General features: G+C 42.3%; 1 protein-coding gene across 3 annotated transcripts in view; it reads left to right on the top strand.

The window, feature by feature from the left end:
* Positions 1 to 13,025, top strand: part of FBXO21 (F-box protein 21) — a 34,973-nt gene extending 21,948 nt beyond the window's left edge. For 2 of the 3 annotated variants that reach the window (XM_054996148.1, XM_054996149.1), the window contains exons 10-12: positions 2,161 to 2,351; positions 5,669 to 5,826; positions 8,546 to 13,025. In XM_054996148.1, the coding sequence (XP_054852123.1) occupies positions 2,161 to 2,351; positions 5,669 to 5,826; positions 8,546 to 8,724 (528 nt within the window). In that variant the 3' untranslated portion in view covers positions 8,725 to 13,025. The remainder of the gene's footprint in view (positions 1 to 2,160; positions 2,352 to 5,668; positions 5,827 to 8,545) is intronic. The other variant, XR_008598099.1, reaches the window with a different exon arrangement.
* Positions 13,026 to 13,247: the final 222 nt, after the last annotated feature.

Below are 13,247 nucleotides of genomic sequence, written 5' to 3'. Positions count from 1 at the left end.
GCTCCAGATCACCACCACATGATAATGAATTACTTCCTGGCTTGTACCAATCCCTAGTTAGTTGTTGTATGTAAGCAGAGAAAGCATGGTGTGCACTTGCCCTGCAGAGAAGGATGGCAGACTGTGGTTTGTTTCTAGTTTACAGTCATTGTTTGCAGGGCAAGCACACACCATAACGACCACCAACTAAGGTTTGCCACAAATCAGGAAATAAGGTAGCTGATGGTGCTCAGGGGGACAAGAGATTGCAGGATCCCAAAATTCCTTCCTGGTTTTTTCTCTTCATGCCAAGCCATGGTTTGGTGTTACCGCTGAGCCAAGCCACAAGCTTCGCCTCCCAATACTTACCTTTTCTCTGAGGAGCTTAAGCCATGTCTGACTCGATTCTTTAGCATACTCCGCACCCTAGTAACAATCTAAAAAAAATGCATCATGTTGCAGTCAGCTTATGGCAACCCCATAGGGTTTTCAAGGCAAGAGATGTTCATAGGCTGTTTGTCATTGCCTGCCACCGTGTAGCAACCTTAGACTTCTGCAGTGATCCAAATAATAACTGATGCTATTCTTGGTTAACTTCTGAGATCTGATGAGATCATTGTAGCCTGGACTATCGAGATCAGGGCAGTATCAACCTAGTACTTCACTTATTGATAATAGCCCTGGTTCTCTGGGCCAGCATTTTCTGTTCTCAAAAGGGAATGATAGCCTTGCTCTGCCCATTTTCCAGAGGAGCAAGAGCTGAAAAGCAACCCTATTCTGCAGTATACTCTATTGCAACAGAGCTATCAGTAAAAGCGAGGGAGTATTCTCATGGACTTTGTAGAAAGTAATGCCCAATAAACCCCTTAACATTCAGAAACTGGCAAGACTAGAAGTTTTGGAGGGCACCTAGACTACAGAGGTCAGTTTCCCTGGAGGAATTGGCAGATTCACTCTATGGTATACCACAGAATCTGTGATAAAAAGAAGTCTTAGGGGGACATCACATTCCTGCTGTGCTGCTTCCCCCCCCCCTACATACCACACCCAAACCTTCAGGAATTTCTCAAGCCACCTCTACAACTTCCCCCTATGCCAAATACAATGCATAAGGGAGCAAGCGTGGCAAAAGAGCTGAATTGTTTCAGTTTCACTGGCACTATCTGTTAACAGAAGTATAGAGTTCGTGGCTAGCCTCTTTCATGAGCAAAGAGCAGCAAATATAAAGTTAAGAATGGGGCAACTACAAATAAAGGGGCTCCACACATCTCACACTCTTTTCACAAGACTTCAGAAGGACAGAGAATCTGGAACACTGCCTTTTACATCAGTTTCTGATGATACTTTCAATAGGCTCCACCCACATTACACAGGACTTCTCTTGACTAGTAGATGGTGCTCATATTAAAATCATTCATTCATTTATAACCTGCCAGCCTTCCCAATGGTGATCCAGGGGAGCTACTCTGTTCTCCATTTTCATCCTCTCAATAATCCTGTGAGGTGGGTTAGGTTAAGAATGCATAACTAGCCCAAGGTCACCCAGCAAACTTCTACGGTAGAGTGGGGATTTGAATTTGAGTCTCCCAGGCTCTAGTCCAACATTCTGGCATGGACAAGTGACCAAACCCAGTCACAAAATAAGATGCTCTATGAAGACATAACATAGTTGATACCATTCTTTCTCTCTTTGTTTAAAAACGGCCATTTGTCATTACAGAACTGGATTCACAGAGCCTGGCTAATACATAATCTTCCATTTTATAGCAAAGGAGTCTGTGGATGGGTCTAGAACTGAGAGAGCTTTTTAATGTTCATAAATATTTCTCCTGTTAAGTATCTGCAGAGAAAGAGGATATTCCCATCTACACATGGCTGATATTGATCTCTGAAGTGTAATGAACACACTTTAAAAGTGGTTGTAAAATTATGGGAAGCTGTAAGTAATCTGAATCAATAATCTAGGATTAATTGGCTTGGCTTGTTCGAAAAAAGGGACGGGGGAGGAGAGAAGATAAACTGTTGGATTAGATTCCAGTCAAGCCTGCAATACGTCTCTGGTTTAAAGTGCTACTACAGAACAAAGGTCTTCCTGGTTGGAACAGGGCACAGTCAGGTGAGTTTTTGATTGGTTGACAGCTATTTATAACAGTACCTTATTTTTGCTTTCTTGTACCAAAGGTCCTGGACATTTTGCAACACATCCAAGCATTGGACCCTTCCCAGCATGGGGCGGTGGGCTATTTAGTCCAGCATACACTGGAACACATTGAACGCCGGAAAGAGGAAACAGGTCCTGATGTGAAGCTCCACTCAGATGAGAAGCACAAAGATGTCTGCTATTCTGTTGGCCTGGTTATGAAGCACAAGAGGTGAATCCGTCTCATTCTTCTCATTCCCCCAGCTTTTTGCACCATTCACAGCAATCGATTGCCGAATGCAGAGGTGATGTGCATAAGCAAATTTATTTATTTATTTAATGTCATTTATAGTCCACCTTTCTCACTGAGACTCAAGGTAGATTACACAGTTTGAGATTAGTACAATCAGTATCAAGGACATTTCAATACAATATCAAGGACATTTCCATAAACAATGCCATAGGGTAAATAGATACAAGTTTAAAAGACATAGTATTAGCAAAAACCCAATATAGAGTAGAAAAAATACTGAAGCAGAACATAATTCTACGACTAACATTAGACAACATGGAGCACTGGTAGTACATAGGAGTTCATATTTAAAGCAGCAGATAATATGTAAGGCAATATAGTGATGAAGTCTATGGTCCCTAACACATTAGTGAAGCATCTGAGACCCCCTCCCTACAATACAGCCCTCCCATTTGCGTAAAAAGCCTTTTTGAATAGTTTGGTTTTGCATCGTTTACGAAAAGCTGAGAAAATGGGGGCTCTTCTGACTTCCTCAGGCAGGTCATTCCACAGGATAGGGGCCACCACAGAGAAAGCCCGTGTACACACTGCTGCTGACTTCACCCGTGTGCAGCCTGGCACCTGCAGGAGACCCTGTTCAGATGAGCAAAGCTGCCATGGAGGAACATAGGGAGGGAGGCAGTCCCATAGGTATGCTGGACCAAAACTGTGAAGAACTTTGTATGTATTAACTGATACCTTGAACTGAGCACAGTAACTGGTGGGTAGCCAATGGAGCGACTGTAGGATGGGAGTGATGCTCCTACTTGCTCCTGATAACAGTCAAGCTGCAGCATTTTGCACTAATTGGAGCCTCCTAGTTAACTTAGATGGGAGACCTATGTATAGAGCATTACAGTAGTCAAGTCTTGATGTTACCATAGCATGGATCCAAGTGACCAGGTCAGCCACTTCTTAGGTGAGTAATATTGTGGTGTTCTCTTTGTACTGCTTTTATGTTATTCAAATGGAGCGTTTTACTTTGCCGCTTTTGAGTTTTTCCTGTTTTACTGTCTATCTACTGCTATTAATATTCATTTTAATTCTATCACTTAGCTTGATATGTCTGTGTTTTTAAAGATTATTGTAAGCCATCTTAGATTATTTTTGTAGCAGTAAGGTGAGCTCTAAATTAAATGAATAAATTAAATAAGATGATACTCTTTGAGAGGGCCTTGAATTTATAAGCAGTGTGGTCGTAATTGGCCAGCTGCCATGTTCTTGGCTTGAGTGAAGGTTTTATATTGTATCTGATATTGCTGGCTTCCTTGTTATCTTGTCAGCTGGCTGCTGGATTTTTTATATAAATAGATATAAGAGGGAGAGAGTATGTGTGCATCTGTGTTAAGGCTGTTATTTTGTACTGTATGTGGGGTGATTTTTCTGATAGCTGTGTATTATCTAGAACTCTTCTAATCCACCCTGGGAATGTGTATTATGATGGAAGGTTGGGATGGAAATGGTTTTGATAAACAGTAAGCGGTTTCAGGCCCAGTTCCTTGACTAGAACTGCCCTGTGGCCTGATGTCAGCTCAAGCTCAGTGGCTTCTCTGTGGATTCAGCTCACACGTTTTCCCACATTAGGGGTTCACTAATCTAGGGGTGCATATTCATAAAAGGAATCCAGCCCTCAGGAATCACTGCTCTTCAACGCTCACCCTGCAGAAGTTTATGTCAAAAAGTACTGTGAGTCACTGCTGTTTGGATATTGTATTAGGAGCAAGTTTTCTGTAAGGTCTAACTAATTTCAAGAGATGAAAACTGCTCCATACAATCAAGTCTGGGCGAAATAAGCATAACTTAAGTAGATGAACATAAAGGATACCCTTCACTGTGATATGAACGTTATTTCAAAAACTAGCCTTGTTGGGTGGGGGGGAGATGACATTTTCATGGCAGTTTTCATCCATCTGTGCTCCATAAGGAGAGGGATAAAATTAACTCCCAGTTCTATTTCTGTGTTGACAACATTATTCTTAGTTGGTTTGGGACAAGAAATTTCAAACACTCTGTGGGTGGGACTCTCTGTGTAGTAGAAGGATGTTGTACAGCCTTATGTGCTACGGTCCACTCCCCCCGCTCCCGGACCATAAAAGCGAGAGAGCTACCATTATTTTTAACACACATACCTGCTTTAAAACCTCCCCCCACCCCCCCAAAAAACCCTAGACTCTCAGGAAAAGAGGTTTTAGCCCAGCCCATCCCCTGGTGTGCTAGTTTTATACTTGTAAGGAGATTTTCATTTGGGGGACCATTCACAAGTGCATTCTTCCATCTAGTCTGATGTGATACGATCCATTCTACCAACTCATTCTGCTGCATGTGTAGACAAACCTAAGAAGTACACATATCCACTGAAGTGCTCAATAGGTTTGGAAGCTGACCGTTTTGCTGTCGTGTCTGGTGCTGCAATGCATGTATGGTAGCTTCTCCAAGTCATCAAAGAGAATAGGCTAGCATATGCCCCAAAGTGACCATGCAATGAAACTGCTAACTACCATTTTCTCTCTAATACCATATGATTTCTTCAACCAATGATGTGGGTTTTCTGGGAAAATCTGAATTGGAAAAAAATTCAATTTGAATTTAAATATTTAATAACAACAACAACAACATTCGATTTATATACCACCCTTCAGGACAACTTAACGCCCACTCAGAGTGGTTTACAAAGTATGCCATTATTATCCCCACAACAAAACACCCTGTGAGGTGGGTGGGGCTGAGAGAGCTCTGAGAAGCTGTGACTTGCCCAAGGTCACCCAGCTGGCTTCAAGTGGAGCAGTGGGGAATCAAACCCGGCTCTCCAAATTAGAGTCCCGTGCTCTTAACCACTACACCAAACTGGCGACATGTTGGCAAAATTTAAGTAGTGTTGGCAGAAGAAGGCAAATACACCTCTTCTGGACCATTGACAAGCACTGGGGTTTGTTAAAGCTTCATTTCGCAGCATGATTGATTTTTAGCATAACAGTCCTGACAACTATAGTTAAACAGACTATATTTACATACATGGGGTGGAAAATTTTCAATAGAAAAATATAGCTGCAGAGTATTTTCTGGAAAAGCGACTGGCTCACATCATTGATTTCAACCCTTGGTGTTCTCAGTGCTGTCTTATTGCCTGTTGGGCAATAAGACAGCCGCAATCTCTTGATTTCATCCCCCAGCATGTGCGGCTGTCTTATTGCCCAACAGGGCTTCCAGTTCAGCTGTTGGTTGAACTTTGTGCTCTTTTTCTCTGCTCTTCAATTCAGATACGGCTACAACTGCGTGATCTACGGCTGGGACCCAGCCTGCATGATGGGGCATGAGTGGATTCGAAACATGAACGTCCATAGCTTGCCACACGGTCCCCACCAACCTTTCTATAATGTATTGGTGGAAGATGGATCTTGCCGATATGCTGCACAGGGTAAACACATGGCTTGTTTGATGTGCTCAGACATAAAAATAGGCTCAGACATGAGTTGTGTATGGTTGGGGTTTATGTTGTTGTTGATATTCCTTTCTCGCTGAGATGCAGGGTGGATTACACAGTGCAGGTGAAAATAGAATATAATGAATAGCTAGGACATTCACTGATCAAGGTACAATCTTTAGTCCTTAATTATCTTTAGTGACGGTGGGAATGGTTTAACTGAATTATTTTAGTGCTGCGCTGTATTTGTATTTTTAAATATTTATATTGTATTTATTGTGTTTTAACTGTAAATTTTAATGTGCATAAATGTAATCCACCCTGAGCCTGCCAATGTGGGGAGGGCGGAATAGAAATTGAAACAAACAAACGAATAAATACAATAATGAACAGCAGTTAGGACATTCAGTGAAAGAGGTACTATAGGGTGTGGAATCATAAAGCATAAAGCCAAGCACAGAGATGCTTGAGCCAAGAGATGTTTATCTCTACTTTCTCCTTATGTTACGCTATCTTTCTCTTGTACTTTGATCCACCTTTCCTCCTAAGAGTTCAGGGCAACTTACAGAGTTTTTTCCTCTCCCATTTTATCTTCACAACTCTTTGGGATAGAGAAGATGGCAGAGGGACCGGAGTCTAAAAAGATGGCTTGACTTGCTTCTGGTATCCTCTCCATGAGGAGAAGATAGGACTGTAACAGTATTTGCAGAATAAAAAGGGTGTGCGAGAATTACTTTCCACTTGAGGGTAGCGCAAGTTGTTGGTGGAAGCAGTTTTGTTTACCATTTTTTGTCCCCAGTTCTGAATTACATAGTCAGAATCCTGTCCTCAGAGAAACACAGTGTTGCCTGTGTTACAGAAACTGGGCAGAGCTTGCATCGGAATGGCCTCCTTTTAGGGGGCCCTGGAGGAAGCAGGCTGTTTCCAGTTCCTCTTGCAGAAACACCATTGTGCCTTGGTGGTACCTGTGGGTGGTGCTTCCTTGACCCATCAGTTTTAGATCCTCTTGGAAGTTAGAAATTTGTGCAAAGGGGTATTTATTTTTGGTAGTTTTCTCACTACGAATATCCTAACCACTCACTTGGAGACCGTTCTTACTAGCCGTGGGACCTTCCCTGCTTTTTCATGCCATTCTTATTTACTTTATTTATGCCCCACCTTTCTCCTTGATGGGGATCCAGAGTACCTTACATCACTCTCCTGTTCTCCATTTTATCCTTAACAACAACCCTATGAGGTAGGTTAGGCTGAGAGTATGAAAATGGACAAAGGTCAGCAAACTTCTGTGGGAGAGTGGGGACTTGAATTTGGGTCTTGTCAATCCTTGCCTGACACTATAACCACCACGCTGCAGTTCTCATTTGCTTACTCTTGGTACAGCTCATTTATGCTTAGACTGGTAAATGAAACTATTTACAAGTAGATACTAATACAGGAAAGCATTTGTTGAGCATGAATCCGCATATCTAGGTGCTCCAGGAAATCTCCTGTCCCCCACCCTTTGCTTCCATGCAAAAATACACCCTTTCCCAGGCTGGAGTGTGCGAAGAGGCAACAAAAATCCCACTGTCTGACATCCTATCATCCTCCCCTCCTGTGATTTTGTTTGCTGTCTGCTGGAGTACAGCCCTGTACAAGAAGGTGTAAACTTCACATCTTGAGTCTTAACTGCTAGGTGTTAAAATAACTCTTACGTGTGAAAATGTTCCATTTCTAGGCTGTTCTAACCAGAGTTTCTTCAGTGACAAGTGTACCATATTTCCTTTTTCTAAATAAATAGAGTGGGAGCAGATTAATCGTTTAGAAGTTAATTGTCATGCTGCCCACTTAGAGGGAGGGTGATAGAAATGTCTGACTTTCTATTAATAGGGGTGTCTTGAGGTTCCTACCTGTGTCTGTACACTATGGATCCTTTTTGTGTAGGACTCTCAGATGGGTTATGCATCAGTGGGGGGGGGAGGGTTTGAAGGGGGTAGCATAGAAAAAGCATATTTGTGTCTCACGGACCATAAACCTTATGTCGAGATCTCATTTTATAAGCTTTCAATGCGCGCTGTTTTGTACCAGGGAACCCCCCCATGCAGTAAGTCTTGCAGGTAGTTCATCCGTTTATGAGGTACTTGCCACGTGGCTTACAGCTGTAGGAGGATCCTGGGCAGTGAATAGTCCGTGTAACATTCCTTACACACTTGTGCTCTTTGCTCAGTAAAGTTCTTCAGCAGCAGTGCACTCTGCTGCTTTCAAGCCAGCTCTCTTTTGCTCATCCGGGAGCATTAATAAGTGGCAAGATAGTATGGTTTCCTCTGCTGTCTTGCCATTTTGTGAGTCTTTATTTTGTGTATTGTGGTTTCACTGCTGCTGGATCAGCAATTGCAGTTCTGTGGTGCAGCATGCAGCTTGTAAATAGCAGCTCCATGGAGCAGTGGCAGCACATGTAACAAAAGGGTGCATTTTCCCCCTCCACCTGCTAGTGGAACCCCTGCACGGCTCCTGTTTACAAAGCAAAAAGCACAGTTATGAGTGGCTCTTCCCAGTATCTCTGCACCTTCCTCTAGCTAGGCCTTCACAGAGCCAGGTTCTCTCTGGTGTGTGGATGCTGTACTTCTTGAGTGCCCTGAATACTGAATGGCGGTGGAATCTCTGAATAGCATCAGACATCAGCCATTTCTTCTCAGTATATCACAGGTACAATCATTCTTTCCGCTTTTTGTAGAGAACCTGGAATATAACACAGAGCCTGGCGAAATCTCTCACCCAGACGTCGGCCGCTACTTTATGGAGTTTGCTGGCACATACTACGTGGCAAACACAGAGTTGGAGATCCGATACCCTGAGGATACGGAGCTTACGTGTGCAACTGTCCAAAAGACATACAGCGAGAATAAAGAATGAGCTTCTGATCTTTTTTCCAAGGGCAGAAGGATACCTTCACACAAAAATGCCATGTGAATGGCAGTGCAGGAAGCTGGTTTCCATAGCTGTTCTCTGGCCTAAGGAGGAACTGCACTTTGGTTTGTAACTAGAGGTGAAGCATCTCTTCTGTAACTACTCAGTTGTATCACAGCAACACAAATGAATGGATGTGGGTTGCATGAATTGCCTGGACAGGATATCACTTGTCCAGAATTGTTGTTGCCATACAAAAAAATTCTAGCCACTTTCATCAAGTCCGGCTCTTGTTCTTGACTTCTGGGGTATAGCCTGGAGACTAAAAATGCCCACCCTTGATTACATTTGTGCTATGCTAATGGTCTGAGTTTTGCACATTGTAGTCAACATCCCTTTGAAATAACACAACCTCTTCCCAAACCGATTTTTTCCCATTTCTTTGATCCTTACTGTAGCCAGCAGTCCAGTGCCAAAGTCTTGGAAATGATGCTGAAACTTTCTTGCCCAGAGACCTTGAATATATGTTAAGGTCTGCTGAGTGGAATTCTTCCTGATGTATCAAATGAACAGCATAATCTCCTTGTGTACAGGAAGTTCATAGGGAACAGGAAGTTACATCAAGTTTCCTGTTCCCTGTGGGGTTTTTCGGTCCGAATTTTGTTGTTTTTTGATTGCCAGCAAGATGTATTGATGATGCCATGTTTGTGATCAGATTATATGTTTAAACCCTTCTCTCCATTTCCCCCTTTTTCTTTATCTCTTAGGTCTTTTTTGCAGAAATTCCATGGTAAGATGCAAACCAGATATTCCTCTCTTCTGTCTGCCATGATCTACTCAAAAGAGAAATGTTTTCTGCTATGACTTTAACAATGCAATCCTAAACAGATTTATACCCTTCTAATCCCGCAGTGGATTTAGAAGAATGTAACTGAGTAGCAGACTTGGTTGTTAAAACTGAACTCCGGTTTCTGTCTGATCCAAACATTGTTCTTGGGCAGAAGAAACTGTTAATCTCTGAAGTTTGCAATATTAGAGACTGCTAAACAAATCTGGGTGAAGTTACAGGAATGGGATCTGGGCATGCAGGGGAAAAAATGGCTGCTGATGCCCTCTGTTTTATTGGGCATCTTAAACATATCACGCAATCATGTGGAACAGTAATTTCGAAATTAGCCTCTGTAAACAGGCAGCAGCAGTGTTCACTGGATTATCTGCTTAATGCCAGTGTAGGTAAGTTATAATTATCACGTTATAAAAATAAAAGTGATAAACATGTTCAGTTTCGAATAACACTGTTAATAGCAGTGAAACCGGTTTTTTTAGACTGACGATTTGCATGCCATATTTTCGTAATAATTAACAAGCACATTTCCTTGTGAGCATCTATGTATCTGCTGGGTGATATGAAGCAGATAACATAGAGGAACTGGTTCAGGCATGACATATCTCGTGTCTGCAAGTCATTCGACCCGTCCACCAAGTGACTGTGCACTTACTTGTACAGTCATAAAGTTTAGGTCACAGCAGTTTGGTCTGCAGCCCCCTTTTGAGATCACATAAAACTGGCAAAAAAGTTCATGCCATAACAGCTGACAACAACTGCCGAAATTTACATCAGTTTTACATACATGAACAAGTGACATATTGCTCAGATCAGCCCTGAGAAAGCCAAGGAAAGGGGAACTGAGGATGCAGATGGAAAAGGAGGGGGGAGAAATGCATCAGCTTGTACAGTAAATGTGCAACACAGTCCTGTGCATCTCTGTACTCAGAATAAAGTCACACTGTGGTCCGTAGAGCTTATTCCCTGGTAAATGTGCACAGAATTCTCCCTTCAGTCTGAATTTGAAAAGCCTCCACTGCAGAACATGAAATCCTATGCAATTTGTGGAACGTTGAGTATCCGAATCTCCTACTGTAAGAACTTCTAGCAATATTATAGCCTGGCCTCTCTGGTAGGAGGGATGCTGCTACCTGAGGACATGAGGGAACAGTCTGTCTGCCTCAAGCTTCAGTTTCTTGGGCTACAAATACAGCAGAATGAGATCATAAAGCACCGGTGATAAGACTGGGCTGCACCACATGAGCCATTGGGGGTGGGTGTTCGGATCCCTTGTGTTCAAAAGTTTTCTGCAAGTGGAAAGTTAGTCCAGCAAGAGACTAGGTTAGGCTTTTCTCCCTGATAAGCTTGTTTTCTTCATGCAGGTGGTTTTAATGTAGAGGAAGATCCCTCCAATGGTACTGCATTCTGTCACCTCATTCTTCTGTATGCATAATCCAGACCTTGTTTGCATTTGGGTCTTTAGTGGTGGAATGCCAGGCACTGATCTACAGCTCTTGCACTAGTCACGAGACTTCAATTCCAAGCTGCTTTCCCCCACTCCTCTCTGGGCTACTGGTAGTCTGATGATCTGCAGCCCCTTTCTCCCACGGTGCTCTTGGCGTCGTTTGCAATGCACTTAGAAGTCTTTAAATGAAAGGTGCTATATATGTATATGTACAGATATACACACATTACTATGATGCTTTAAAAATAGAATTTGTAAAGCCAATGTTCATTATGTGGTTTTGAACACAAAAAGAGCTATTTTAAGGAGAGTCTTGAGGATGGGGTCCTCCAACTCCCGAAGACATCTCTGGAATAAAATGTTTAATCTGTCACATTATGAACTCTATGTATTAACGCCGACTGTTTTGAAATCTGTTGTGTTTATTCAGAGACTTTGGCAGATACTCTGGCAGGGTTTCTTACAACTTAATCTACACCTGAGTCTCTTGGACATTTTATATGTTTTAATAGAATGATTTCTGGGCCTGCAGAGGCAAAAGAACTTAACTGTTTTTTCATTGTCCTGTAAAGCTCTGTTAATGACTGTTCTTTGCTAGCCTATAAGATTGGACCAACTGCGAGGTAATAACGAGTATGAGTGTTCCAAGTGAGTGCAGCGTACTTGGCTTTTGTGCTGTATATGTTGGACTTATGCACAATGCTTAATTTTCTTCTTTAAAGTCTTCAAGCCTCCCTGGAATACATCCCCTTATTTCAAGTTCTGATGCTTAATCAAAGATGGCTTGGAGGTTGCCTGATCATTCTCTGGGACAGGAAATGTGTACTTCTCATATGCCCAGAGGTTCTCTTTATTATTGCCGAGTGGTTCTGGGGCTGAGCCTTGGCATTAAGAGCAGGTTCTGGGACTGAGACCCGGAACAAATTAAGCCCTTAATTTTTACAGCGATGCCAATTTTCTTCCCTTTGTCCAATACAATGGCTGCAAATTGTTGAAACCTATGAATGACTAAAAGGCTTGATATTTGAGCCAAAATAATTAGAGAAAATAAAATCCCTGAGGGGTGAGACAAAGGGTCTAGCTACTCCACCATTTCTTGAAAGAATCCCAGCAGCCATAAGACAACCTATCAGAAACTGGCCAGTGATCTGCGAGGTTTACCATCTTCTCATCTCTGGTCTAATGTGCTTAAGTTTACTGATTAAAGATAAAAAAGCTTATATCCTGAAATAGGTTGTTGGTCTTTTAAGATACTACTGGATTCAAATTTCATTCTACTGCTACAGACTACCCAGTTGATAAGAACTTGAGAGCTGCTGGATCAGACCAAAGTTCTGTCTAGTCCAGCATCCCGTTTCTGTCAGTAGTGGCAAGCCGTATGCTTCTGGGAAACTCACAGGCAGAGCTCAGAAGTTTTAGATGGGTAATCATCTGCCTTTTAAATGTATTGATTCATTAAATTTCAATGAATTGGCATACTACCAAGTCATCAATACAGCCATGGTTTTAGGATACTGAAAGAAGGGTAAAATAATTACATAAGCAAGAAGAAAAGTCTTACTTTAAATATTTTCCATTCCCTATTGCATTTAAATACCTGAAGGACCATAGCATCCGAAAAACAGTCTCATCAGTTAACCTTCAACCTTTTCACCAAAATATTGGTTACTCTTGTCAGTTAAACCAATTGCACTTTGCAGCCCTGTTAAAAACATTTGCACTTGTAGCCCCCCAAAATTAGCATTGTGCATAAAATGGACTCTTCCTGCTGCCCTGCAGGCATTGGTTCTCAGATTGGTTTGGGACCCCAAAGCAGCTCACAATTCTCTAGCAAGTGAATTATGGGACAGAAGGACGGGGGAGGGGGAGCCATGAAAGCAGACTGTGGGAGAATTGATGGCAGATTTGGGTTTGCCTCTGTGTTATGTGCAAAATGGTCCTGAAACACTTCCTGTTGCTCAGCAATGCTACAGGTTTATAAATACTAAACTTGAAAATAAAACATGAACTTGTTCAATGGTAGTTGGTGTGGAAAACATGCCTTTGATGTTACAAGGGGAGAAAGTAGCATGGTGTTACTCTGCTAGCAGGTCTCAAAGTACAGAACGGTTCAGAAGTGGGTCCAACTTCAGAAAGCTGAAAACCGCTGTCCTGAGTGGTAGGCAGAGGGCATTAAGCCACGAGGCATTTCTTCTCTGGAAATGTCACTGAACATAATCTTTACAACATACTAAAAGT

Source organism: Eublepharis macularius, chromosome 13 (assembly GCF_028583425.1).
Source record: "Eublepharis macularius isolate TG4126 chromosome 13, MPM_Emac_v1.0, whole genome shotgun sequence".
Lineage (NCBI taxonomy): Eukaryota > Metazoa > Chordata > Lepidosauria > Squamata > Eublepharidae > Eublepharis > Eublepharis macularius.
This window is presented reverse-complemented; position numbering and strand designations above follow the sequence as displayed.